The 22966-nt window shown below is 39.6% G+C and overlaps 1 protein-coding gene across 6 annotated transcripts in view; it reads left to right on the top strand.

Annotated features, from left to right (window-relative positions):
- Window positions 1-22538, top strand: part of scn8ab (sodium channel, voltage gated, type VIII, alpha subunit b) — a 48772-nt gene extending 26234 nt beyond the window's left edge. For 5 of the 6 annotated variants that reach the window (XM_027030269.3, XM_081716851.1, XM_027030271.3 and 2 more), the window contains 15 exons: window positions 635-767; window positions 878-1116; window positions 2997-3170; window positions 3452-3808; window positions 3980-4450; window positions 7709-7826; window positions 8157-8311; window positions 9293-9466; window positions 11880-12002; window positions 14935-15219; window positions 15357-15410; window positions 15599-15736; window positions 15951-16055; window positions 16164-16434; window positions 16688-22538. In XM_027030269.3, the coding sequence (XP_026886070.2) occupies window positions 635-767; window positions 878-1116; window positions 2997-3170; window positions 3452-3808; window positions 3980-4450; window positions 7709-7826; window positions 8157-8311; window positions 9293-9466; window positions 11880-12002; window positions 14935-15219; window positions 15357-15410; window positions 15599-15736; window positions 15951-16055; window positions 16164-16434; window positions 16688-17844 (3954 nt within the window). In that variant the 3' untranslated portion in view covers window positions 17845-22538. The remainder of the gene's footprint in view (window positions 1-634; window positions 768-877; window positions 1117-2996; window positions 3171-3451; window positions 3809-3979; window positions 4451-7708; window positions 7827-8156; window positions 8312-9292; window positions 9467-11879; window positions 12003-14934; window positions 15220-15356; window positions 15411-15598; window positions 15737-15950; window positions 16056-16163; window positions 16435-16687) is intronic. The other variant, XM_081716852.1, reaches the window with a different exon arrangement.
- The last annotated feature ends 428 nt before the right edge of the window (window positions 22539-22966 follow it).

The following is a 22966-nucleotide window of genomic DNA, read 5'->3' as shown; positions in this document are numbered from 1 at the left end:
AGATAACATCAGACTTTTTGGACAAGTGTTTGTTTAAATGTAATGGAGAACAACAATAAACTAATCTAATTTAGAGTCCCATATTTTGCAAAGCTGTTATTATAGAGCTAAAGATAGAGCTCTCAACTTGAGGTTCCATTAGATAATGGAGCATTTGTAGAAATACTGTCTATGAATTGTAGTGGAATAACAGTTGTAGTTGGAAAAATGCCCACTTAGTCACTGAAAGGCATGTATTTTGATCTCAACTGAAAATGGCTTCAAAATTAAACTTGAGCAGATCTTTATTTCACATGGGTACTTTAATATCAGTACTTCAGGCTTATTTACTATAACACTAGTACTGCTATTATTATATAACAGTGAAGCCATTAGGGGTATTGTGTGAGATTTAGAATTAAGTTGTAGTAAGTTTAGTGGTTGACAGTGAGTGAGTGAGAGGAAGAAGGTGTCCATGACAGAACAAAATCCCAGATCTTAAAGCAGGGCAATCTTAGGATGGTGAAGTTACTTGGTAGTTTTTACATGTCTTTATTTTATGCCCATTTGTCACTGTGTGAATGTTTGGTGAATATGCATATTTTTGATCAGGCCCCTCACACTCTCCTGTCTTCTCTTCCCTATCATTTGGCAGACCACGGAGGTGGATATAAAGAGGAAACACTCAGGCTCTCTCATGGTGTCAGTGGACCAGCTCAATACGTCTTTTGGAAGGAAAGATCGTGCTAACAGTGCGATGACTGTCATCACTAACACACTAGTGGAGGGTACTGCTTTCTTGTTCAAACCACCACCTGCTTCAGCATTTAAATCTTTCCCAATAAGCAGTCCATTAGTGTTTTTAACTCTTGCTTTTTCTCTGCTGTTTGTCCTGTAGAGCTGGAAGAGTCTCAGAGGAAGTGTCCACCATGCTGGTACAAGTTTGCCAACACATTTCTGATCTGGGAGTGTTGTCCACTTTGGGTGAAAGTAAAGGAGATAGTGAACCTAATAGTGATGGACCCGTTTGTGGACTTAGCCATCACAATATGCATTGTGTTAAACACAGTCTTCATGGCCATGGAACACTACCCTATGACGCCACAATTTGAGAAAGTGCTATCTGATGGAAACCTGGTAAGATTTTTCTTAACCTCTTTGCAAAATATGCATAAGGTCATTAATTTACAATTTATACAGTTTCTATTAAAATCAGTTTATTTTAGAGCAGACAAGTGCCACTTGGTTTTATTTTTTCTGTGAACCTGACTTCTTACTTAAATGCTTAATCATTTCCTCTACAATGCTAACAAGCTACATTCTTACACCAGCACCATGACCAGTCTCCCATTCTCAGAGCAAGAATGGAGCACGGTCACTTAACAGCACAGCTGTTAATAGCATTACTCCTTGCTCATGGCTTGACTGTGTGCTCATTGCTCACAGCTCATATGGTTTGAATGATGGGGTCAGTGTATTATTGTCACAGTATCCTTGAAGTGTTCCTTCCCACAGCACCCCAAGGAAGCCTTTCTAATTAGATGGTTTATCATCACTGAATTAAGGCATTTTGTGGTGATTACATAATGGTGGTGATTCAAAGCCCTGACCTTGCATCATCTTCTGCTGATCACAGGGCCTTATACTTGGGCTGCTGGGACCTGTGCCTTTTCTCTAATTTTGGCTGAATGGAAGGGGGAGGGGCTTAGCAGGGTACAGCTTCATGCCAGGAACCAGAACATGGTGGAGCCACATGTGTGAATAAAGGTTTTGAGTAGTCTGGACTGTGTTTATCACCTATTGGTGGGCATAGATGTTTCATGGAACTTAATGGAATTCCCCTGGCTTGCTTCAGTTTCCTTGTCTTTGTTCTTTGTCCATTCCCTACTGTGTTCTAATTCCCTTTTTGCCTCGTCCTTCTTTCTCTCTTGTTTTGCCTCAGCCTCTGTAGAGTAAAGTCAGTACTGGCCTGCCTCCCCTGATTCTCTGATTCCATCTGTGGCTTGTGCTCTTTTGCTACTGTACATTCAGACTAACAATGAAGAAGAAGCTTGCCTTAAAGAGCTCTTCTTTCATTTATTGATGCACTCACCTCAGAGTACTGAGCATCACTGATAAGCCTCTGTTACATTATAACAATATAGCATGTCACCCTGAATCAGAACTGATTTTAAAGATGCAGGGAAGGTAAATCTTTGTTTTCTTTCTAGGTTAATTTTGCTTTTCTGGGTATACATGTATATATTTACAAATGGTGTCCTATGAAGACATTTCCAAGGTCCAATAAATTATTAATCTTTTAGCTCCATTTCTCTCCTTCTGATGTAAAATGGGTCATCCTTATGTTGTTTAAATTTGATATTTATAGATCACAGTCTCACACAGGGCAGGGTATCTCAGTAACACCAAGACTGAATCTTGTAGAATGATGATCATTTCTAAACATGTTAAACAGATGGTGGATCAGGCTACAGTGACATTAACTACTGGAAAAGGTAGGCACAGTAGTCAAAGGTAGTCAAGATTAGAATAGATATTTTGCAGTGAAGTCTATGCAGTTTTTCACCATCCACAAACCATTTGTGCCTAAGCGTATAGTTTGGTTTTCATCCACTCCTGGCCATACAACTTGAATGAGAGTAGTCAGATTGGAATTCATGTGGCTTTTTTCCTATGCACATGCACATGTGCTTAGCACTGTACAGCTCTCCAGAGCAAAATGCAAGACATAAATACATAATGCTAGCATGCCCATTTTGCCGGTGTTAATACCATGAGTCATCTCACAAACAAGACTTTTTTTTTTTGTTGGTGATGCAGGTGACTTGTATATAAAATGTATCAATGTGCACCATCTTGGAAGGCAGATGTGTTCACATTACAGATACAAGTCACTTGTAATTATGAATGTGAACTGTCAAAATAGGCAAATCTTATCTGAGCAAAAAATCAGAATGGAGCCATGAGGCTTGTAATATAAATGTAGCCTTAATCTCTTTCTTTGTTTCTTATTTCAGGTGTTCACAGGTATTTTCACAGCTGAGATGTTTGCAAAGCTGATAGCGATGGACCCATACTACTATTTCCAGGAGGGCTGGAACATTTTTGATGGCTTCATTGTTAGCCTGAGTTTGGTAGAGCTGGGGCTGGCTGATGTGGAAGGGCTATCAGTGCTCAGATCCTTCAGATTGGTGAGTGTGTGTGTATATGCATGTGTATCTACACTTTTTTAATGAGTCACTATGATTCATTAGGTCATGTCCAATCCTCTGACCCAAATATTTCAGTTTTGACCATTAACCCTTTAATTATTTACAGAATAAGCACCATGCATTTTGCAAGCATTTTGATGCATCTCTATATTTGAAAATCTTTCTTGGAAATTGAGATAATCTGGCATACAGCATCACAAATGCAGCATTTTCCCCATTCCTTGAAGACAAACTTCTCTTTTTGCTCTGTTCTCACTCAGCTGAGGGTCTTCAAGCTGGCTAAATCTTGGCCAACTCTGAACATGCTGATCAAGATCATTGGAAACTCGGTTGGCGCCCTGGGGAACCTGACCCTTGTGTTGGCCATCATCGTCTTCATCTTCGCCGTGGTGGGCATGCAGCTGTTTGGCAAGAGCTACAAGGACTGTGTGTGCAAGATCGCCCCGGACTGCGATCTGCCCCGCTGGCACATGAACGACTTCTTCCACTCCTTCCTGATTGTGTTCCGTGTGCTGTGTGGCGAGTGGATCGAGACCATGTGGGACTGCATGGAGGTGGCCGGCCAGTCCATGTGCCTCATTGTCTTCATGATGGTCATGGTCATTGGAAACTTAGTGGTGAGTTTCTGAATTGCCTCCACATTTATCTGCTTGTCCTTGCTTATCCAAGTGCTTGCATTAATTTTCTTGCTCTCTCTTCTCTTTATTCTCTTACCGAGTGTGGCGCTTTGGTTGTATTAAGACTCTCTGTGATCAGGATGGATAAAGGTCTCCTCTTCTGTATTCTAGGTGCTGAATTTGTTCCTGGCTTTGTTGCTGAGCTCATTCAGTGCTGATAACTTGGCAGCCACGGACGATGATGGAGAGATGAACAACCTGCAAATCTCAATCATCCGCATCAAGAAGGGCATTGCCTGGGTGAAGGTCCACTTGCGTCTCCTGGTGGCGCATGTCCTGAAGAAAGCACCACTGGAGGATGAGGACAAACCTTTGGATGACATGTATGATAAGAAGCTGAACATCATAGGCAACCACACGGACATCAAACGTGCGGAGATCGACTACCCCAAGAATGGCAATGGCACGACCAGCGGGATAGGCAGCAGCGTGGGGAAGTATATGATTGATGAGGACCGCATGTCCTTCATCCACAACCCCAACCTGACGGTGAGAGTGCCCATCGCTGTGGGCGAGTCCGACTTCGAGAACCTCAACACAGAAGACTTCAGCAGCGAGTCTGATGTGGAGAACAGCAAAGATGTGAGTGTGGAGGTGGGAGTGTGAACAATGAATTCTGAGATGTACATTAAATAAAGAGGGAAGGATAAGAATGTAGATTTTATGTTGGAGTAAAAAGGGTATTTGTTTAATTGTGTGAGAATCAAAAAATGTTAGTATTTAAATGAGGGGAAAGCATGCTAATGATGGTTCTTAGCATCGAAATTTTTATTCTCAAAAATGATTGAGTTCATTTCCCCATCTTACATGTTTAGCTATTTGCTGTTTTTATTGTAGTTTAGATTTTGAGGTGTTGATGAGTAGGAAAACTAAAACACCAGTAAGTTGATGTAAGCTGAATCGATTTGTGTATTAGCCAAAATTATGCTTGTGGAAAATTCTATGTATATAGCATTCTATATGCCAAAGGCTTAGTGGTGCTTACCACACAGGATTCCTAAGGCATGTCAACATTTTATAATAAAAAATGCTTTTAGCAGCATTTCATAGGGAAACGCCTGTGCTACAGACCCACAGGCAGACAGTTACTCTTTAAGACGATACATATTCTTTTGTCAGTCTAATAGAGAAATGTGAATCAGGGATTCTTGACTCTGGAATTATTAGACATATTACCTAAGATTATATTGTTAGTACAGTATATACACTATTAAAATTGGAGGGGTGTAGCATATGACCAAAATTATATAATAAGTTAAGATTACCAGTTAAAGGGTGTATAAATGTGGAGTAAGAGTGAATAGATTAAGGTATAGATTATGAATAGATTAAGGTCAGATTCATGCTATGTGTATCCATAGAGTTGGGCTGAGTTTCTGCTGTATATGGCCATAGAGTTGAACTGAGCTGCAGCTGTGTATGGCCATAGAGTTTAACTGAGCTGCAGCTGTATATGGCCATAGAGTTGAACTAAGCTGCAGCTGTATATGGCCACAGAGTTGAGCTGAGTTACTGCTGTGATTTATTGCCTCCTTGCTACTGCTGAGTGCTTATCCACTCAGCCAGAGAATGGATGCAGTCCAGGAGATGATGTAATGTTTTGCCTTATTGGTCTGATTTCTGGCACGTGTGTGCATTCACTTGCTGTTGTATACCTACTGTATATGCTGCTTACACACTTATGACACAAGAAAGGATGGAGCAACTGTAATATCAGTACTCATGTAAAAAAAAAGATTGATATGTATGTAGAATGTGCTACCAAAATGACAGGAATTATAAGGTAGCCACTCTATCAGGCATGTGCAGGAATACAAAAACGAGGAACAGATAGGCGTATGGACCCAGAGGAGGGTGGAAATGATATGGAAAAGCAGGGCATACTCATCACTGAGTCCTTTTTGGTTTCTGCTCTGGCATTTTCCAGCTCTCTCTTTCTCTCTCTCTCTCTCTCTCTCTCTCTCTCTCTCTCTCTCCCCCACCCTCTCGCTCTCTCATTACCTCTATTGCTTTCTCTCCTCTTGCCTACACATACTTACACAAGAGTTTCCTGTCATAGTCTGGCTGTATGTGTGATGTCTAGGTCACCTTGACCCAGTTTAGAGGGACAGATTCAGTTCGGTTGGACCGCATGTGCCAAGTGCTGAATAGCTATCCAATAATGTTGTAGCAGGTAATGCAACTCAGCCAATCAGTGCATAGCTAGGAGAATCCAAGTCTGTGGTTGGCTAAGCTGGATCAGTAAAGACTGCAGTGGTGGTGTGTGAGTGTTTTTTCATTCTGTTACTCTTTCAGTATGAGTGTGAGTTTATGTGCGTGTGAGTGTATGTGTGTGAGTGTGTGAGTGTATGAGTGTGTGTGTGTGTGTGTCTGTGTGTTTGTGTGTGTGTGTGTGTGTGTGTGTGTGTGTGTGTGTGTGTGGGTGTGCTGACGATAGGGATTTTATAAAACTGCAGCGTCATCCTGACTTGCTAAGATCAGGGTCGGGCCCTGCCAATGGAGACCTGACTATGATAGACTTTGTTTATGAGTGTGTGTGTTTGTGTGTTTGTGTGTGTGTGTGTGTGTGTGTGTGTGTGTGTGTGTGTGTGCATGTGTGCATGCATGTGTATATGTGTGTGTTTGTGTGTGTGTGTTTGCGTGTGTTTGCGTGTGTGTGTGTGTGTGTATGAGAGAGAGAGAGAGAGAGAGAGAGAGAGAGAGAGAGAGAGAGAGAGAGCATGCTTGTTTTGATTAGAAGTTGCCCACTGTTTTATGATGCTTGATTTTCTAGTTGAGAAGTTGCCAGGGATGCTGTGCAGGTCTGCGTATGTGCTTGCTGTCATAGCTCGCTTATGTAAATCATTTACAGAAACACCCAGCTATACATTTCTGAACTTCTGACCTCTTTGCTCCACTTACTGTTTTATAAACCTTGAAAATGTAAAATTATAAACATGTAAATGTGATATAAATATACATATTTAGTGGAATTAAATAGATGTAAATCTAACATATAAATATAATTATATATACAGAAAACACTCCTGTCTCACTCTTCTCATGAGGCCACTATATATTGTCTTTCATGTGCTGGCCAAGGTGAAGCATGTCATCAGTTGCAGTGTTTCTAAATGTCAGTATGTTCTAACACACTAAAGCATTAACCATATTAAGAATGAAGACATGAATGGGCCATCAAAGTGCATTACACAGTTTTCTATTATCTGTCCCCATGTAGCCCTTGAAAGTACCTATAGTGTGCCTTTTCTTCACTATTAGAATATTTGGTAAGAAGAAGCTTTCTGAGGCTGTCCTAACTGGGCTAACTGGTCAGTACTGTAGGCTCTTTTGGGAGGATATATATATTTTTCTGCATTATTGCAGATGTAAGCACATACTGTTGGAAATCAAGAACAATAAGAATATCATTGGTTAAGTACAAGGCTGGATGAAATTTTCAGGAGCTTTGTGATGCCATAATCCATCTGATTTTTCACCACTGACAAAAAAAAAAAAGATATTTAGTTTGAAATCAGTTAATATTGCATGGCAATGTGTCCTGAAAGAGAGACTGGAAAAGCACCAAAGCAGTGAGTGCAAACACACAAGCCACTCAAACACACGTACGGTAGAAAGGCGGAGAAATAGAAGGAAGGTGTGATTTGAGAGAGCCTGTCCAGATCCACAAGCACGTGGTGGCAAGAATCTCCCTGTAAGTGTAGGAGTTAAAATGACAGTATGGTGGGCTAAAGGCAGAGTTCATAAAGCTATCGTTCCTCATTCCTCATAACACAAGTCTTTCTCTGTCTTACCCCTCTCTCCATCCCCCCTCCTTATTTCGGTTTCTTTTTCCCTCAGTTGGAGGACTACAGTTCTTCTGAGGGCAGTACTATAGACATCAAGCCTGATGAGGAGGAGGTAGCTGCTGTAGAAGTGGTGGAGGAATATCTCGATCCAGAGGCCTGCTGGACAGATGGTAAGCTACAGCAGGCTTGCGGATAGAACTGGTGCTATCTTTTAGACATTTCTGTGTACACAGAAATAAGTGAACCCTTTGGGCACTTTATAAAGAATTATTTTGCAGGCTGTGCAAAAAGCCATTGCACACCAATATGGGTGAGTGAGTGTGTGAATAGCTTTAGAGTGTATGTGTATGTGCCTTTTAGCATTCTGCAAGTGTGTTCCTTCAGTAAATCTGTGTTTGTGTGTGTTCATACGTGTGTGGGGCACTGTTTGTGTGTGTGTGTGTGTGTGTGTGTATGTGTGTGTGTGTGTGTGTGTGTGTGTGTTTGCATGTTTGCTTCAGGCTGTGTGGCGCGGTATAAGTGCTGTGATGTGTCCATTACTGAGGGTTGGGGAAAGTACTGGTGGTACCTAAGGAAAACATGCTACCTCATCGTAGAACACAACTGGTTTGAGACCCTCATTATCTTCATGATTCTACTCAGCTCTGGGGCTCTGGTAAGGACAAACACACTGCACAAACAACAGAGTTATTTGACAGCAGTCAAACTAAACACCAGCAGCATAATCTTTTGCTGATTGTGACTTGTTTAAAAACTGCACAGTAACATGCTGTCCAGTTCCTATCTAATGCTCATTCCTGGACTGCAGATGGGCCCCAGTTCTTTTAGGGCTTGCAGTGTGTAAAAGGGGTGAGCTAAGCTGCTTTGTGCCGTCTGATCTGTAGTTGGCTAATGGCTGCGGCTTTATTGCACTGTACTGGCTCCTGTAGCTCAGCAGTCTGTCTTTAAGCTGCAGTGTCTCTGGTCTGCTCTAAGGGACTGTAGCCAAATGTTGTATAAAAAGCCTTACATGCAGAGGATCCTGCAGCATCTCTTGTAGCCATGCTGAGGGACCGTGGCCAAACTGGGGATCTTAGTGGAAAAATTAATGTGAGTGAAGTTGCAGTGCCACTCTGTGGTTGTTATAGGGACTGTAGCCAAATAGTTGACTACAGTCTAGTTCAGCCTCTGAAAACAGACACACCCACACCTATGCAGATTAACACATGAACTCGTAAATACATGAACAAATTCTTTAGAAACATTTAGGGACCAATATCCAATTCCAAGAGAAATAGTGTGAAAATTATATGCAATAGATCATTTTCCCAGCCATTTGCATCATAGATGCTGTATTATTTAGCAGATGTTTATCATACATGAGATGATGCTATATCTGAAATATTATCAAGTATTATTTTAACTAATGTACAGCTGAAATATTTTGTAAGTGAAATATTGTAACTAAAACTTCAACTCATTTGAAATGATGGAAGTTACATTCTTGAAGACTCCTCTTTTACATTTGCTCTAGCTGGGATAATAACAGCACCATGACCCACCTGTAGACCACTATATGCAATGATTTTAGCCAGTGGATTATGGGTCTTCATGTCAACTGCTGTGTAACAATCATTTTTCTCTGCTTTCTTAAAAGGCATTTGAGGATGTGTACATTGAACAGAGAAAAACCATCCAGATCATTTTAGAATATGCTGATCGAGTCTTCACCTACATCTTTATCCTGGAGATGTTGCTAAAATGGGTAGCCTATGGCTTTGTCAAATACTTCACTAATGCTTGGTGCTGGCTGGATTTCTTTATTGTGGATGTAAGTATCTATGGTCTTCAATCACTATCTCAACATGTTTTGGAAATATCTCACTCTCTCTCTGTCTGCATAGCCTTCTATCTCTCTCTTTTGATGCATGGTGCCCATTTATTCTTATATAATACCCTTTTGATCCTTCACAGCCCAAAATGTACAGTAAACTGGGAAGATGGGGCACAACAACTTGCTCAGAATGTGATAATGCATTGTCATTTTTTGACTGCCTCCAGAGTTCTCTCTAGGAGGGTGGCATGTGTTCCGCCTTCAGCTTCTGAGCTAGTGGTGTCCCTCAATGACTATATTAGAGTATGTTATTATAACTGCAGTGAGTTTGTACAAATGCATTTAGATTGAATTCAGACATAGTTTGATGTGTGTAAAACTGTACGTTGGTGAAATATTTACTTTTCTTAATGTGTAAAGTGTTACATTAGTTTTGTGGTGATGTAGATGTGTTCTGTGCTGTGTTTTATTGGTTTATTTATGATTTACATCTAGGATTGTAAACCCTGTATACCCCTTTATAGAATATCTTGCCTAAAATGGTAACACAGCTAATGTGAAGTGAATAGCATAGTTATTCCTTGCACCATTCATTTAGCATAATGCCAAATCTCTGATATTTAGGTGTGTTAGCATGTCAGTTTTAATTTTGGTCAAACTTAACTTTAATAAACATAATCTCCTCCTCAGCTTGCCAGTCCACTTACATTGTGTTCTGTTTAAAAAAAATGTAAAGTTAGTCACATGTCACTATATGGCTTTGAATGTTATTTTCAAATGTCACTAAAAGTTTGACTTTCCTTGGACCTGTTAAATGTTAGTGTGCAAAATAATCCATTTTTAGCAGCTTACTAAAGGGTTTGTTTCAGATTTAAACTAGAATATTAAAGATGTCATTATATCAGTGATGACTTATGACCGTAAATGTTATTCATTTATAAAGTATAACATGTGAATTGATCCACATACATGCATTGAGATTATATTCTGTAGATTGTAACCTGTGTTGTATTTGTAATATAGTACTTACACAGCTAGCTCTGTAAAATAGGGTTATTTTCCCAGACATGGAGTAAGGCTAGTGTTGGGCTAAATCGCAATGCCAATGGTGACTCACCACCAGAAATTAATTTTAGACAAGTCTTAGGCCATGTTGTTGCCAGCAGCCATTTTTGAGTTTGACAGATGCTCAACCTTTAACCATGTCAAGATTCATGTTCTGCAGATGATGTCCCAATGGCAATAATTTCCATAATTGGTTTCACTTCACTATTCTACATTCTTTGTCCTTGCATTTTAAATATACACTTGCTCTTATGCCTAGCCTGTGCATGAGGACAAGACAAATATGTAAAGAGTACCGACAGATGAAAGCAATCACCTTTTGCATATTTATTTTGGAGAGCACTTTATGTTGGTGCTTCATGTACTAGGACATGCCCTGATATTTTGAAATATTTACACAGTGGTTTTCAGTGTGACTGCAAGATATATGTCAAAAGATGTCCTCAAGCACAAACAAATCTGAATGTGCTTATGAGATCAATGGCAAGGCTGAGGGTTTTGAGTAAAGGTTTATATGTGTGTGTAAAAACCATATATAGCTCGGTAGTGTTTATGTCTCTGACAGGTGACTGTAACCTTGTCTTTCTTTAGCGCTGATGGAGCCAGAGGCACTGAGAGGGCCTGTGGGGCCGGGGAGTAAGGGGCCAGGGTAAGGTCACTGCTGGACTCTCCCTCTGATGGGAGCTCCTCTCTCTCTGCCTCCTTGCTCTCCTAAACCGCCCTCCCTCCCTGACGACTCTCTTCCAGTCTCATGTGTACTGTATGCAGTGCCTGTTTGTATGTATTGTGTGTATTTTGTCTGTTCAAAGTTCGGTGGATGTGCTTGTAAGTTTGTGCACATTTCTGTGCCTCTTCTCTTAACGTTTCCCTCCTCCACCTCTTTCTGTAAGTCTTTCTTTCTCTCCCAGTGTCTCAACCATGAGTTTCCTTCCAGGTTTGCTGTTAAGATGCTTTCCAAGCTTCGTCCATCTACGATAACAAAGCAAAATACATACTCAGACTTTAAAAAAAGGAAAAACTTGGGGCGTTCACCATCCGTATAACACTTCTGATCGGATAACACCACATTTAACCTTACTCTCTCTTTTTTGTGTTTATATACACATATATACATACATACTTAAATACACCCTTATTTATGTATGTATATATCTGTTATGTGCTTCTGACTCTCCAGCTTAATACCAATGTAGGGTCCTCTTTCTCTCTCTCTCCCCGAAGTCTTCCTTGACTCTAACACTTTGGCCCTCTCTCTCTCTCTCTCTCTCTCTCTCTCTCTCGCTCTCTCTCTCTTTCTCTCTCTCTCTCTCTCCTTCTCTCTCTTCTTTCCTCCCTCTCTGTGTAGGTGTCTATAGTCAGCCTTATAGCTAATGCCTTGGGGTACTCAGACTTGGGCCCCATAAAGTCCCTGAGAACTTTGAGGGCCCTCAGGCCCCTGAGAGCTTTGTCCCGGTTTGAGGGCATGAGGGTAAGATCCAGAGTTGCCCAGTGCATGCTCGTCACTCTGTGACAACACTGCCGCATGCTAAGAACCTCCATTATGCAATAATGCTAAGTAAAAAGCATAGCCAGGAGGGAAAAAACAAGGCCAATAATTGTAGGAGATATCCATACTACACCATTGTGGCTAAGATGCACTTTAAATGCATGTTCTTTGGGAACATTCGCATGGATATTTTCTCAGTATTGCGTCATGATGCAGCTGAAACATTTAGTGGATTTGCATACAACCAAAAAATTACATACATTTATTTTTAAGGTGTTTATGTTAAAGTAATTGTCAGATAAATTTATAATTATTTTCAAAGATATTTAAAAACTAGGAGATGTTAAAAGCTGCCTCATCACAATCAGACAGAAGTAGATCTTTACATTTTCTTTGTAGTTTTAGAAATTTTATTTTGGTTGGGCTTAGAAATCAGTCATTTGTGCTGTAGCATTAGTTCAAGGCCTGACTGTGATATGTCAACCATTCAATTGCTTAAACAGACCACTGCTCTAATAGTAGCTCCATCCACCTCCACCCTTATCCAGCCTGACTTTAACAGCCATTTACAGCCCAACCACACTCCCTCTCCAACACACACATTCATCTATTCCTTACAAGCACTGACATGCCCCTCTCTCTAAACATCACCAAATGAAGGTTAACCCATCTTACATTTCAGTGTCGCCTTACACTTGTGAAATATTTCCAAAGATGATCAGAGAAGTTGCTATCAAGACCATGAATCAAGAGGGAGCACAAAAAGGATATATGAAACATGGCACCTTTTTATTTTGTTTTTACGTGCAATACTTGTTAAAGCACTGAAACCTAAACCTAGGAACTGGTGTCTGACTAAACCTTGAAAATATTCAGATCGGATTTGCTGGAAGAACTAGCACCTGATTTATTATACAGAGCAACAAAGCCTGTATTTTTTCAATTAGTTCTAGGTTACTAATGTTAATTAAGGTTATTAGTAATTTATCAACTTGCGCAGTGATAATGCAGTATTATTATACTATAGCACCAAATGATTTAGTTATCTTTACACCTTTGTACTTAAGTGTTCATAACTTGATTTCAGCTGATACATGTCATGTATTTTGCATGTTTGTTCCAATACACACAAAAAGCAGAAGTCCTTGCTCCCCTCTAGGCTCAGTATTTGAGTTATCAGTTAATAGGCCTAAACTCCTGAAAGGTAAGCTTCTTCACCTCATCCAAGAGAAATACAACACTTCACATTCTGTTTTAGAAACGTTCTTAATACCGTTACACAGACTATTGTCAAGCCAAATTAAAGGGTGACCTAGCCATGCAACTTCAACCAGGCTAACTAGTGAATTTAGGCAGGTAATTAGTAACCCACTAGAAAGGTAACCCACTATTAGTGGGTTTAGCATGGCACGTGCCAGAGGGGAACAGGGAAGCCGTTAGCACTCAGGCCCTGCTAATGGCCCTGCATGATCTGCTGCTGGCCTGCTATGTTAGAGCATCATCCAGCCAGTGTGTGCTGGTGACATCACTTTTCTGTGTCTCATAAGGGGGGTGGTCTGATAAGGTGAAGGCTGTGTAGATCTCTCCTCTGTTGTGCTAACACCCTGGCTGGGTTTGTTCTCTCAATTACTGCTGCTCGATTTAAGAATTCCAAGCAGTATACTGGGATGGCAAATGTGTAATGTAAATTTCACTTAGTAGACATTGTCCAATATTTTTTGAAGATCTTAGATGATGACAGATAATCCCGTGATGATGGTCTTCACAATGCATTATACGGAGCCTCCTTTACTTGACATTTTGTTTTTTCATGATACCATTCTGTTGCTGTTATGTCTGGAGCTGCTCTTTGTTCAATCAGAGCATAATGATTTTCTGCTACTGTCAGAACCTTGGAAAGTAACTATTTCATATAAAAGATACTATCATGTGTCCCACCCCCCCAGTGTTGGGACCATAGATTGTGCTACCTGCTGGTAGTCAAAAGGACCAGATAAAAGTATGAACCTATGTGTTATGGTGTTATGTAAACAAATGGTTTGTTTAATTTATCTTCATAAACCAGAATAAACATTCATGAATCATCTCATAATTTGTCACAATTTATCAGAATTTTATTTTAAAAAAGAAAATTTGTACATTTGCTAGAAAATATATAATTTTAATATATTTGTTCATATATGCAGGCCCTACAGGCATGTTAAATATATAAAAAATATTTTGATTAAATTTTTCAAGCATTATATCATCATCATCACAGTTATACTGCCTCTATAATTAGTTTATGAATTTTGGAAACAAAGTGTATGTGGCACATAAGCCATTCCAGTGTGCAGCTAATTAGTGTGTACATGTTAAGAGAGATTCTTTTAAATGTCTGAGTGTCTCCATGTGCTTATGCTCCTTATACATGTACAGTACATATGGACTTTACTACTTAATCTATAGCTAAGGACTAGTGGGAACTCATAACTCAGTGTTAGTTTACAAAGCATTTTACTAAACATTTGTGCATACTTCTATATGCATAAGAAATTCCTCTCAAAAATATTCACAGAGGAATATAATCCAAATCTGTTAGAATTAAAAAGGGCAGAATTCCACATTTTAAATTGAAATGCACAATTTATGGTGCAACTGGTTTATTATGCATATTAAACTGAGTAAGGTTCCCGTTCAAGACAGACCTTTTATTTGGATTAACACTTGAATAATGCTTGGAGACAGAGTTACCACTGTACTATGGATAGAACGGAGATACTATCCATATAGCATTGAGATTAGAAGACCAGAAATGGTCCTCATGACTTCTTATACTAGTAATTAATCAGACCTCTCTCTCTCTCTCTCTCTCTCTCTCTCTCTCTCTCTGTTTTTCAACTACCTCTTTGTTTCTCTATCTCTTTCTCATTAGGTGGTGGTGAATGCTCTGGTAGGAGCCATCCCCTCCATTATGAATGTGCTATTGGTTTGTTTGATATTCTGGCTCATCTTCAGTATTATGGGGGTCAACTTGTTTGCTGGAAAGTACTACTACTGCTTTAATGAAACCTCAGAGGGAATGTTTGAATCTACCGACGTCAACAATAGGACGGAATGTTATGCACTCATCAATGCAAATAACACAGAAGTCCGCTGGAAAAATGTTAAGATCAACTTTGATAATGTTGGAGCTGGTTACCTGGCACTCTTGCAAGTGGTGTGTGTGATTTTGTTAATATTATATTATCAAAGACATGTATGATTACCTACCTACACATTGAAGTTATAGTGTGACATGGTATCATAATTCCAGTTCCAATTCTTTCTGTTTTGCTGTTTTTTCTCATCTGTCAGGCCACATTTAAAGGTTGGATGGACATCATGTATGCAGCTGTAGACTCCAGAAGGGTAAGACAAACCCACTTATTGTTTTGCTAGATGATTTGTAGTTTTGGTACATTCATAGCAGATGTTTTGTTTGATTTTAAATCTGGTTTACGTTGTTTTTGTTTTTGGCAACAGTTGAGTATTTGTATGTTACAAGTTGATTTCAAGTTGCAAATTGACAGTACGTTGATAATCATTACTATTTCCAGGTTGAAGACCAGCCTGTGTACGAAGATAATATCTACATGTACATATATTTTGTTATCTTCATCATCTTCGGCTCCTTCTTTACTCTTAATCTCTTCATTGGTGTCATCATTGACAACTTCAACCAACAGAAGAAAAAGATAAGTGTTCACTTCTTTGTTCCCTTGCACATTTTTGCTTATGTAATAATAGTGGTCAACATACATTTTTATTTAAAATGTAGTGTTTTCTGTAGATTCTGAAGTCACATAGAATGTATATGCTAAAGTCTGAAAAACCTGTGCAGGCAGGCATGAATGTCAATGCAAACATTCAAATGATCAGGTTGTAACCAATGTCATATTTTTCCTATACTTTGGAGGCCAGGATATCTTCATGACAGAAGAACAGAAGAAGTACTACAATGCTATGAAGAAACTGGGCTCAAAGAAACCCCAGAAACCAATCCCCAGACCACAGGTATGAGAAATGACAGACCTATGCCATAGGTCATATGGAAAACAAGGCACAGAAATCCTCTTCACATTTCTTTTGGATCTTACATTGTGGCATGCTTTTATCTTCCAGAACAACATCCAGGGGGTGGTGTTTGACTTTGTCATGCAGCAAGCCTTTGACATCTCCATCATGATGCTCATCTGTCTTAACATGGTTACCATGATGGTGGAAACTGATGATCAGTCAGATGAGACAGAGAACATCCTATACTGGGTCAACTTTGTCTTCATCGTGGTTTTCACCGGTGAATTCGTGCTAAAGCTGTTTGCACTACGGCATTACTATTTCACCAATGGCTGGAACATCTTTGACTGTGTTGTAGTGATTCTGTCCATTGTAGGTGAGTAGACATGAGTGTATAATACTAATGTTGTTCTGACTCATGTTGCAGTAAGAAGTGTCACATCAGGACTCTTCAGTGTTCTTTTTGTTTACAATTTGTAAATGACCTTTAAGCTCATATAGAACTCTAATTGTCAATAATACATACATTCCTATTTATTTTATCTTTGAAACATGTAAGTAAAATTTTGAGTCATACTGTACATAAATGCATTTTTGACCAGTATTTCTCTTCTGTTTTCATATCTCAGGTATGTTCCTGGCAGATCTAATCGAGAAGTACTTTGTGTCACCTACTCTGTTCAGGGTAATCCGTTTGGCACGAATTGGCAGAATATTGCGTTTAATCAAAGGAGCCAAGGGCATACGGACCTTACTTTTTGCTTTGATGATGTCACTTCCTGCACTTTTCAACATTGGCCTGCTGCTTTTCCTGGTCATGTTCATCTTCTCCATCTTTGGCATGTCTAACTTTGCATACGTGAAGAGAGAGGTTGGCATTGATGACATGTACAACTTTGAAACATTTGGCAACAGTATGATAATCTTGTTTATGATCACCACCTCAGCAGGGTGGGATGGTTTGTTAGCTCCCATCCTCAACTACCCACCTGACTGCAAACCTGAGAAGGAGAACCCAGGAACCACCGTGAAGGGTGACTGTGGCAACCCTTCAATGGCAATCTTCTTCTTTGTAATGTATATCATTGTGTCCTTCCTGATTGTGGTAAACATGTACATTGCCATTATCTTGGAAAACTTCAGTGTTGCCACAGAGGAGAGTGCTGACCCACTATGTGAGGATGACTTTGAGTCATTCTATGAGATCTGGGAGAAATTTGACCCAGATGCCTCACAGTTTATCACCTTTGCCAAGCTGCCAGATTTTGCCGATACACTGGAGCACCCGCTACGTGTGCCTAAGCCCAACATCATTGAGCTGATTGCCATGGATCTGCCCATGGTAAGTGGAGACCGTATCCACTGCCTCGACATCCTCTTTGCCTTCACCAAACGCGTGCTGGGCGACAGCGGTGACCTAGACATGATGCGTCAGCAGATGGAAGAGCGCTTTGTGGCGGCAAACCCTTCCAAAGTGTCCTACGAGCCCATCACTTCCACGCTGCGCCGCAAGCAGGAGGAGGTGTCAGCTGTGGTGATCCAGAGGGCATACCGTGCCCACCTGGCCCGCCGGGGCATTGTCTGCAAGCGTCGTGTCACCAACAACAAGCTGGAGAATGGAGGGATGAACCAGGAAAAGAAGGAAGGCACTCCCTCTACTGCGTCTCTGCCATCCTACGACAGTGTAACCAAGGGCGAGAAAGAAAAGCAGGATGACAACAATGAGGGAAAAGGGCGTAAACAGAAGGGCCGAAACCAAAAAGACGTCAGGGAATCTAAGTGTTGAGGCTGCGGCAGTGGTACGTGTGAGCACGACCAGTCAAGATTACAGTATATTAAAAATAACAACTGGAAATGCAGGCAAGATGATTGGAAACCCTGAATCAGACTTTATAGGTGTACAGATTAATTTCATTTGCAAGTAAGAAAATGATATTTAAAAAATCAAAGAGTAATGGAACAAAACAATAATTGTTTACAAACTTCACAGGTGAATGGATGCACTGGGAAGTGTTGGGGTTTCTTCAAGCTTGACTCTTAAAGTTAAACCAAACATAATCAGCTTCCTGTGTGACACTGTTGCATCAAGACTTGATTTAAACAAACTCAAATAGGAATTTAACCAAGGATTGATACTTGACATTGCGTATTAGAGGGCTACACTGCACTTCAGGATGGAACTCGCTACTGAGCAGGGAGATGAGAAACCAAGGGAAAACTGGGATTCACAGCATGATTTTCCCAACATCTGGAGAATCCCCATGCTTATGCAGTGCGTTTATGGAATTTCCGTAAAAGAAATGAACACTGCTTATCATGGAAGAATCGGGAAGCGCGAGCAGGGATATACAAAACTTAGAGCTTGGCTGATTCAAATGGTACCTTTGTGTTTGTCAGCACTAAATATGCTTTACATGGTCTTTACATTATTTGAGCGGCAAAAAAAAGGAAAAGGGGGAGGAACAACAACAACAACAACAAAAATATATAAACATTCAACATTTTGCCCATGTCACCCTAAGTAACACTATTATATCTTTGTTATACTTGCATCAAAAGGCTTTTTTTCTACATGGGCTTTCACAGTGATAGGATAGGAGGCAATTATCTTGAGCCTTCAATACACACCTCCAAAGGAATAATAAATTATTGTGCTTGTTCAATGCATAGAAATGACTTGCATGATGGCATGTTTTGATCAGAAATCTTGCATGAATAATCATAGTCCACAAGACACTAATACAGACCACCACAGTGGCTTGACAATATGTTAAAGGCTGTCCACTGGCTAAATTTATTACTAGGAATTGAGTATAATCTGATTATGTTAAAACTGAATTGGCTGAAGACAGTTCATTATGCTGCGTCCTTTACTCGTCACTATCAAGTACACTCTAATATAAACCAACTCTGGGTTTTGGCTTTAGAGAGCCTGTAACCAATCAGTGGCTTTTGTTGATTTATAGAAATGTGGCACATCTCTGAGGTGAGTTGAACTAAAGAAGGAAATCCCTTTTTTTTTTTTGCTGCTCAGGAGATTGTAAATGAAGAAATTGAATGTGTATGTCAGGAGATTAAATGAGAAATCCTTCTAGAAGGAAAAGGAACACTGTAAATCCTAAAGGTTCTTATTGTATTTGTTTGCAGCAATATCTTACCTACAGCACTAGCCCCCTTGTGGGCCCTGTGGTAGGTGTAGGGTTGGTTTAGGTGGGAGGGGTGGGTGTAGGGTGGGGCAGTATGAGGGGCAAAGCACATTGTGTGGCATTTATGATGCTTGTCAGGGGTAAGTTTTAGATGGGCTATGAATATGAGAAAGTGGCAGTTTTTTATTTTAGAAAAGTAGTTGAGATATTATTTAATTGTTACATTGTATTACTTTAGAGAGTTCTGCTAAAACGTGTCTGTGTTATGTCTGATTTAGTCAAGCTCATGTCATAGCAATGAACTGTGTTTTAATGTACATACAAGCCATCACATCTTTAGCAATGGTATTATTGTAACTGGGGCAGGGATGAATGCCAAGCAGAGAGAACCTAAGAGAGTGTGTATAAGGGAATCACAACTGTAAAAGGAGAAGCCAAAGAGGTTTGTCTTGCTATTCTATGTTTGATAGTTTTGTCTGAAAGTTTCTAGAATGTCTCAGGAGAAGGATGGGAATGCATCCCAACACTCCTGTTTTATGCTTTCAGACTGATGTTTGTTGAGTTCCCCCATTTTTCTCAGGATACAGCACAAATGTATCATTCTAATGATGCTGATGTCATGAGGAAGGGCCATGCTGGGGCTTTCTTTGGAAGGGCAGGGCTGGGTGTGCTGTCTCGACACTAAAAGATTGGAGTTGTATGGCTAAAAGGCATGAGCCAAGCTCCATTCACCACCCAAAGCAGCTTCCAGTTGTGTGGAAATTTGAATGTTCCAACTGTCAAAAAAACCTGACCAATAAATGGAGTAATAAAAGTGTTGTATGCTATTGCAAGAAGGAGGCAATCACTGTGAGACAATAAGATTAGATTTGAAAAGTCTGACTGTCTAGTCAAATATCACCCACCAGTTCTCACCACTGATGTTGTGGGGGGAAAGGTCTTTGTCTAAAATTTGCAGTACACCATCCCCTTGGTCAGCCATATTAACTATCAGCCCACTGGTTTCAGAGCAACCTACTGTAAGCCAAGCCACCATTGCACCAGAGCAATTGCATTACCTGTTGTATAGTGATGTCACAGATAGTTTACCTTAGCTCCTAACTGGAACTGATTGAAAGAGTTGATGCATGTGTGATTAGTGAGGGCATTGACCTGACCCCAAAAAACAAACAAAAAAATCCACTTTGCTCAACAAAACTAACACCATTCACACTTCCACAGCCATCAAGGATAAGGTGTGTAAATGATACAACAGATCATGATGCATTCATTTAAAATCAAACTAAATAAATGAAAAATTCCAAAAACAGCAACAAAAAAAAATAGTATTGTACAGTACAGGCTATGTTTTAAACAGCACAAAATGCTGAAAAGTTAAGAATGAACTTTTTAAGAGTCTATAAATAATGTAATATATAATTTTGTTTTAACAGCATGCATAGTTTTGTGTAAATACAGAAATACTTAAAACTACTGCTATTAATCTAATCCTGAAAAAAAAAAAATAAACTAAATAGAATGGCTACACCCATTGCCCACATCTCACATGGCAGACTGAAATATTTGCTAGAGGGAGTAGATTTTTGAGACACTTTTCACATTAAGGAGGGGAATCTTTTATATATATATATATATATATATATATATATATATATATATATATATATATATATATAAAATGCAAAAAGTATATAAATCATATATAAATCAAGGCATATATAGAGCTATACAACAAATGTATCTATGTATACATGTATATGTACATATGTGTATATATATGCACACATATACATATGTATGTATATATATGCACACATATACATATGTATGTATATATATGTGATATTAGAATACTGTTCTCCACTGAGTTGACCTCTGCTTGGAGTGGAGAGAAAGTACCACTGACTGTCCTTTGCTCACATTCTTATTTCTTTTGTGCAGTACATTCAGTGAACAACCAAAACTCTAGCCTGGCCCACACAGAATGAGAATGTTTGATTCCATGTTATGTATATAAGTGTGTGTGTGTGGGGGGGGGAGTGTGTTTGATTGTGGCCATGTCTGAATGTGTTTGTGCAGGTGTGTGTGAATGTGTGTGGGTCTAATGCTAAGTGCAAGGTGTATTAGCTGCTTATGATGGCTGTATTTGGGAGGGGAATGCTTTACCAGCATCTCATTTTCTACTGTGTCCTGTGTGAAGATGACTTACCCTCATGCTGCCCTTCAACACACACACACACACACACACACACACACACACACACACACACACACACACACACACACACACACACACACACACACACACACACTTACTTACTTATATACATAACATGGAATGAAATATTCACCTCCCTTTAAATCTTGTTTTATTTACTGGCGTTGACGCCAGTGTCCATCATGATCTTTTGATGAAAGTTTTAGAGTGAGAGAGAGAGAGAGAGAGTGTGTGTGTGTGTGTGTGTGTGTGTGTGTGTGTGTGTGTGTGTGTGTGTGTGTGTGTGTGTGTGTGTGTGTGTGTGCGTGCATGTGTATGTGTGTGTATAGGATTATAAATAACAACTTGGTCACTTTAAGTCTGTGTGATGTGGCTTAATTAGAGCGTAGCTTCCTCATCTCCTAACGACACAGCAATGCAATCTGCATTCCTAAGTTCATTTAGGCTTTATATCATGGTTTCAGACATTTTTTGTCTGTGTGTTTGTTTCAGGTGCCTTTTGCTGCCTATTTTGTTTGATGAAAATTTAGATGATGTTGCATAAAATTCTCCTAAACAAGTGGAGCTTGTAAAATAAGCACTGATAAAAACTGATGTTCTAAAGTATGTCTGAGACATCCAAAAAAGAAAAAAATTAAAAAATTAAAAATGAAACAAAACATAATAAACACCCTTAAGTGGCATCAGTCTGACTTCATCCTCAGAGGTTGTAGTATAGTGTGAGGCAGATAACTGGAATGCACTCTGAAGTGTTTGAGTGTACACTCCCAAGTGCTCACTCTGTGAATCTCTTAATGGTTCAGTCTGTGGGGAGAGAAGTATTCTGCCATCTGTGCTCAGCTTCTGTTCATTTTGGACGATTTATTTATTTTTCTATCAATAATAATTTGTGTATGTTTTCTTTTGTAGCATGATTGAGATGCTATTTCTCTCATTTGCTGATAATATTTCAAAAGTGCTTATTGGTTGACAATGTTGTTCTTATCTCTTGCCACTGATGTTGGAAAGGAGAAGGTGTGTTGCACAACCACTTGGACTTAGTGAGAATCAGAGAAAGATTGTCTTCATTTGAGCACGAAACCTTTTCCAAACAATAAAGCAGCCTTCCAGTTATAACAGTGTGCTGGTGTTTTATTTTGATGTGGTTAGATGGGGATGTATTGTGGGCACATTAGCCAATATGTATGACCTACAGCCCATGTAGGTACTCTGTGAATGTGTGGGTGGGCTATTGAGCAGGATGCATTTACCACAAATATACAGATCATGACAAAAAAAGACTGCAGACTAGAATGTTAGAAATGTACATACTTTCACTAAGTTGTGTTTGACTGAACATCTTTAAAAAATGTGGAAATGGACAAAATGCTGAAGACATCTTGTCTTAGTATTTCATGACTGAGATACTAAGTGTCTCACATTCATACCAAAGAGGCTTCAATACACCGACAAGACTATGTTGTTAATACTGTTAGGCTAATTAAGCGCATAATGTTAAGATGCTTTTGCTGTCCAGTAATGGGTGTGAGTAGGCATAAAATTGA

This window comes from Electrophorus electricus, chromosome 7 (assembly GCF_041902795.1).
Source record: "Electrophorus electricus isolate QZ-2024a chromosome 7, ASM4190279v1, whole genome shotgun sequence".
Classification (NCBI taxonomy): Eukaryota; Metazoa; Chordata; class Actinopteri; order Gymnotiformes; family Gymnotidae; genus Electrophorus; species Electrophorus electricus.
This window is presented reverse-complemented; position numbering and strand designations above follow the sequence as displayed.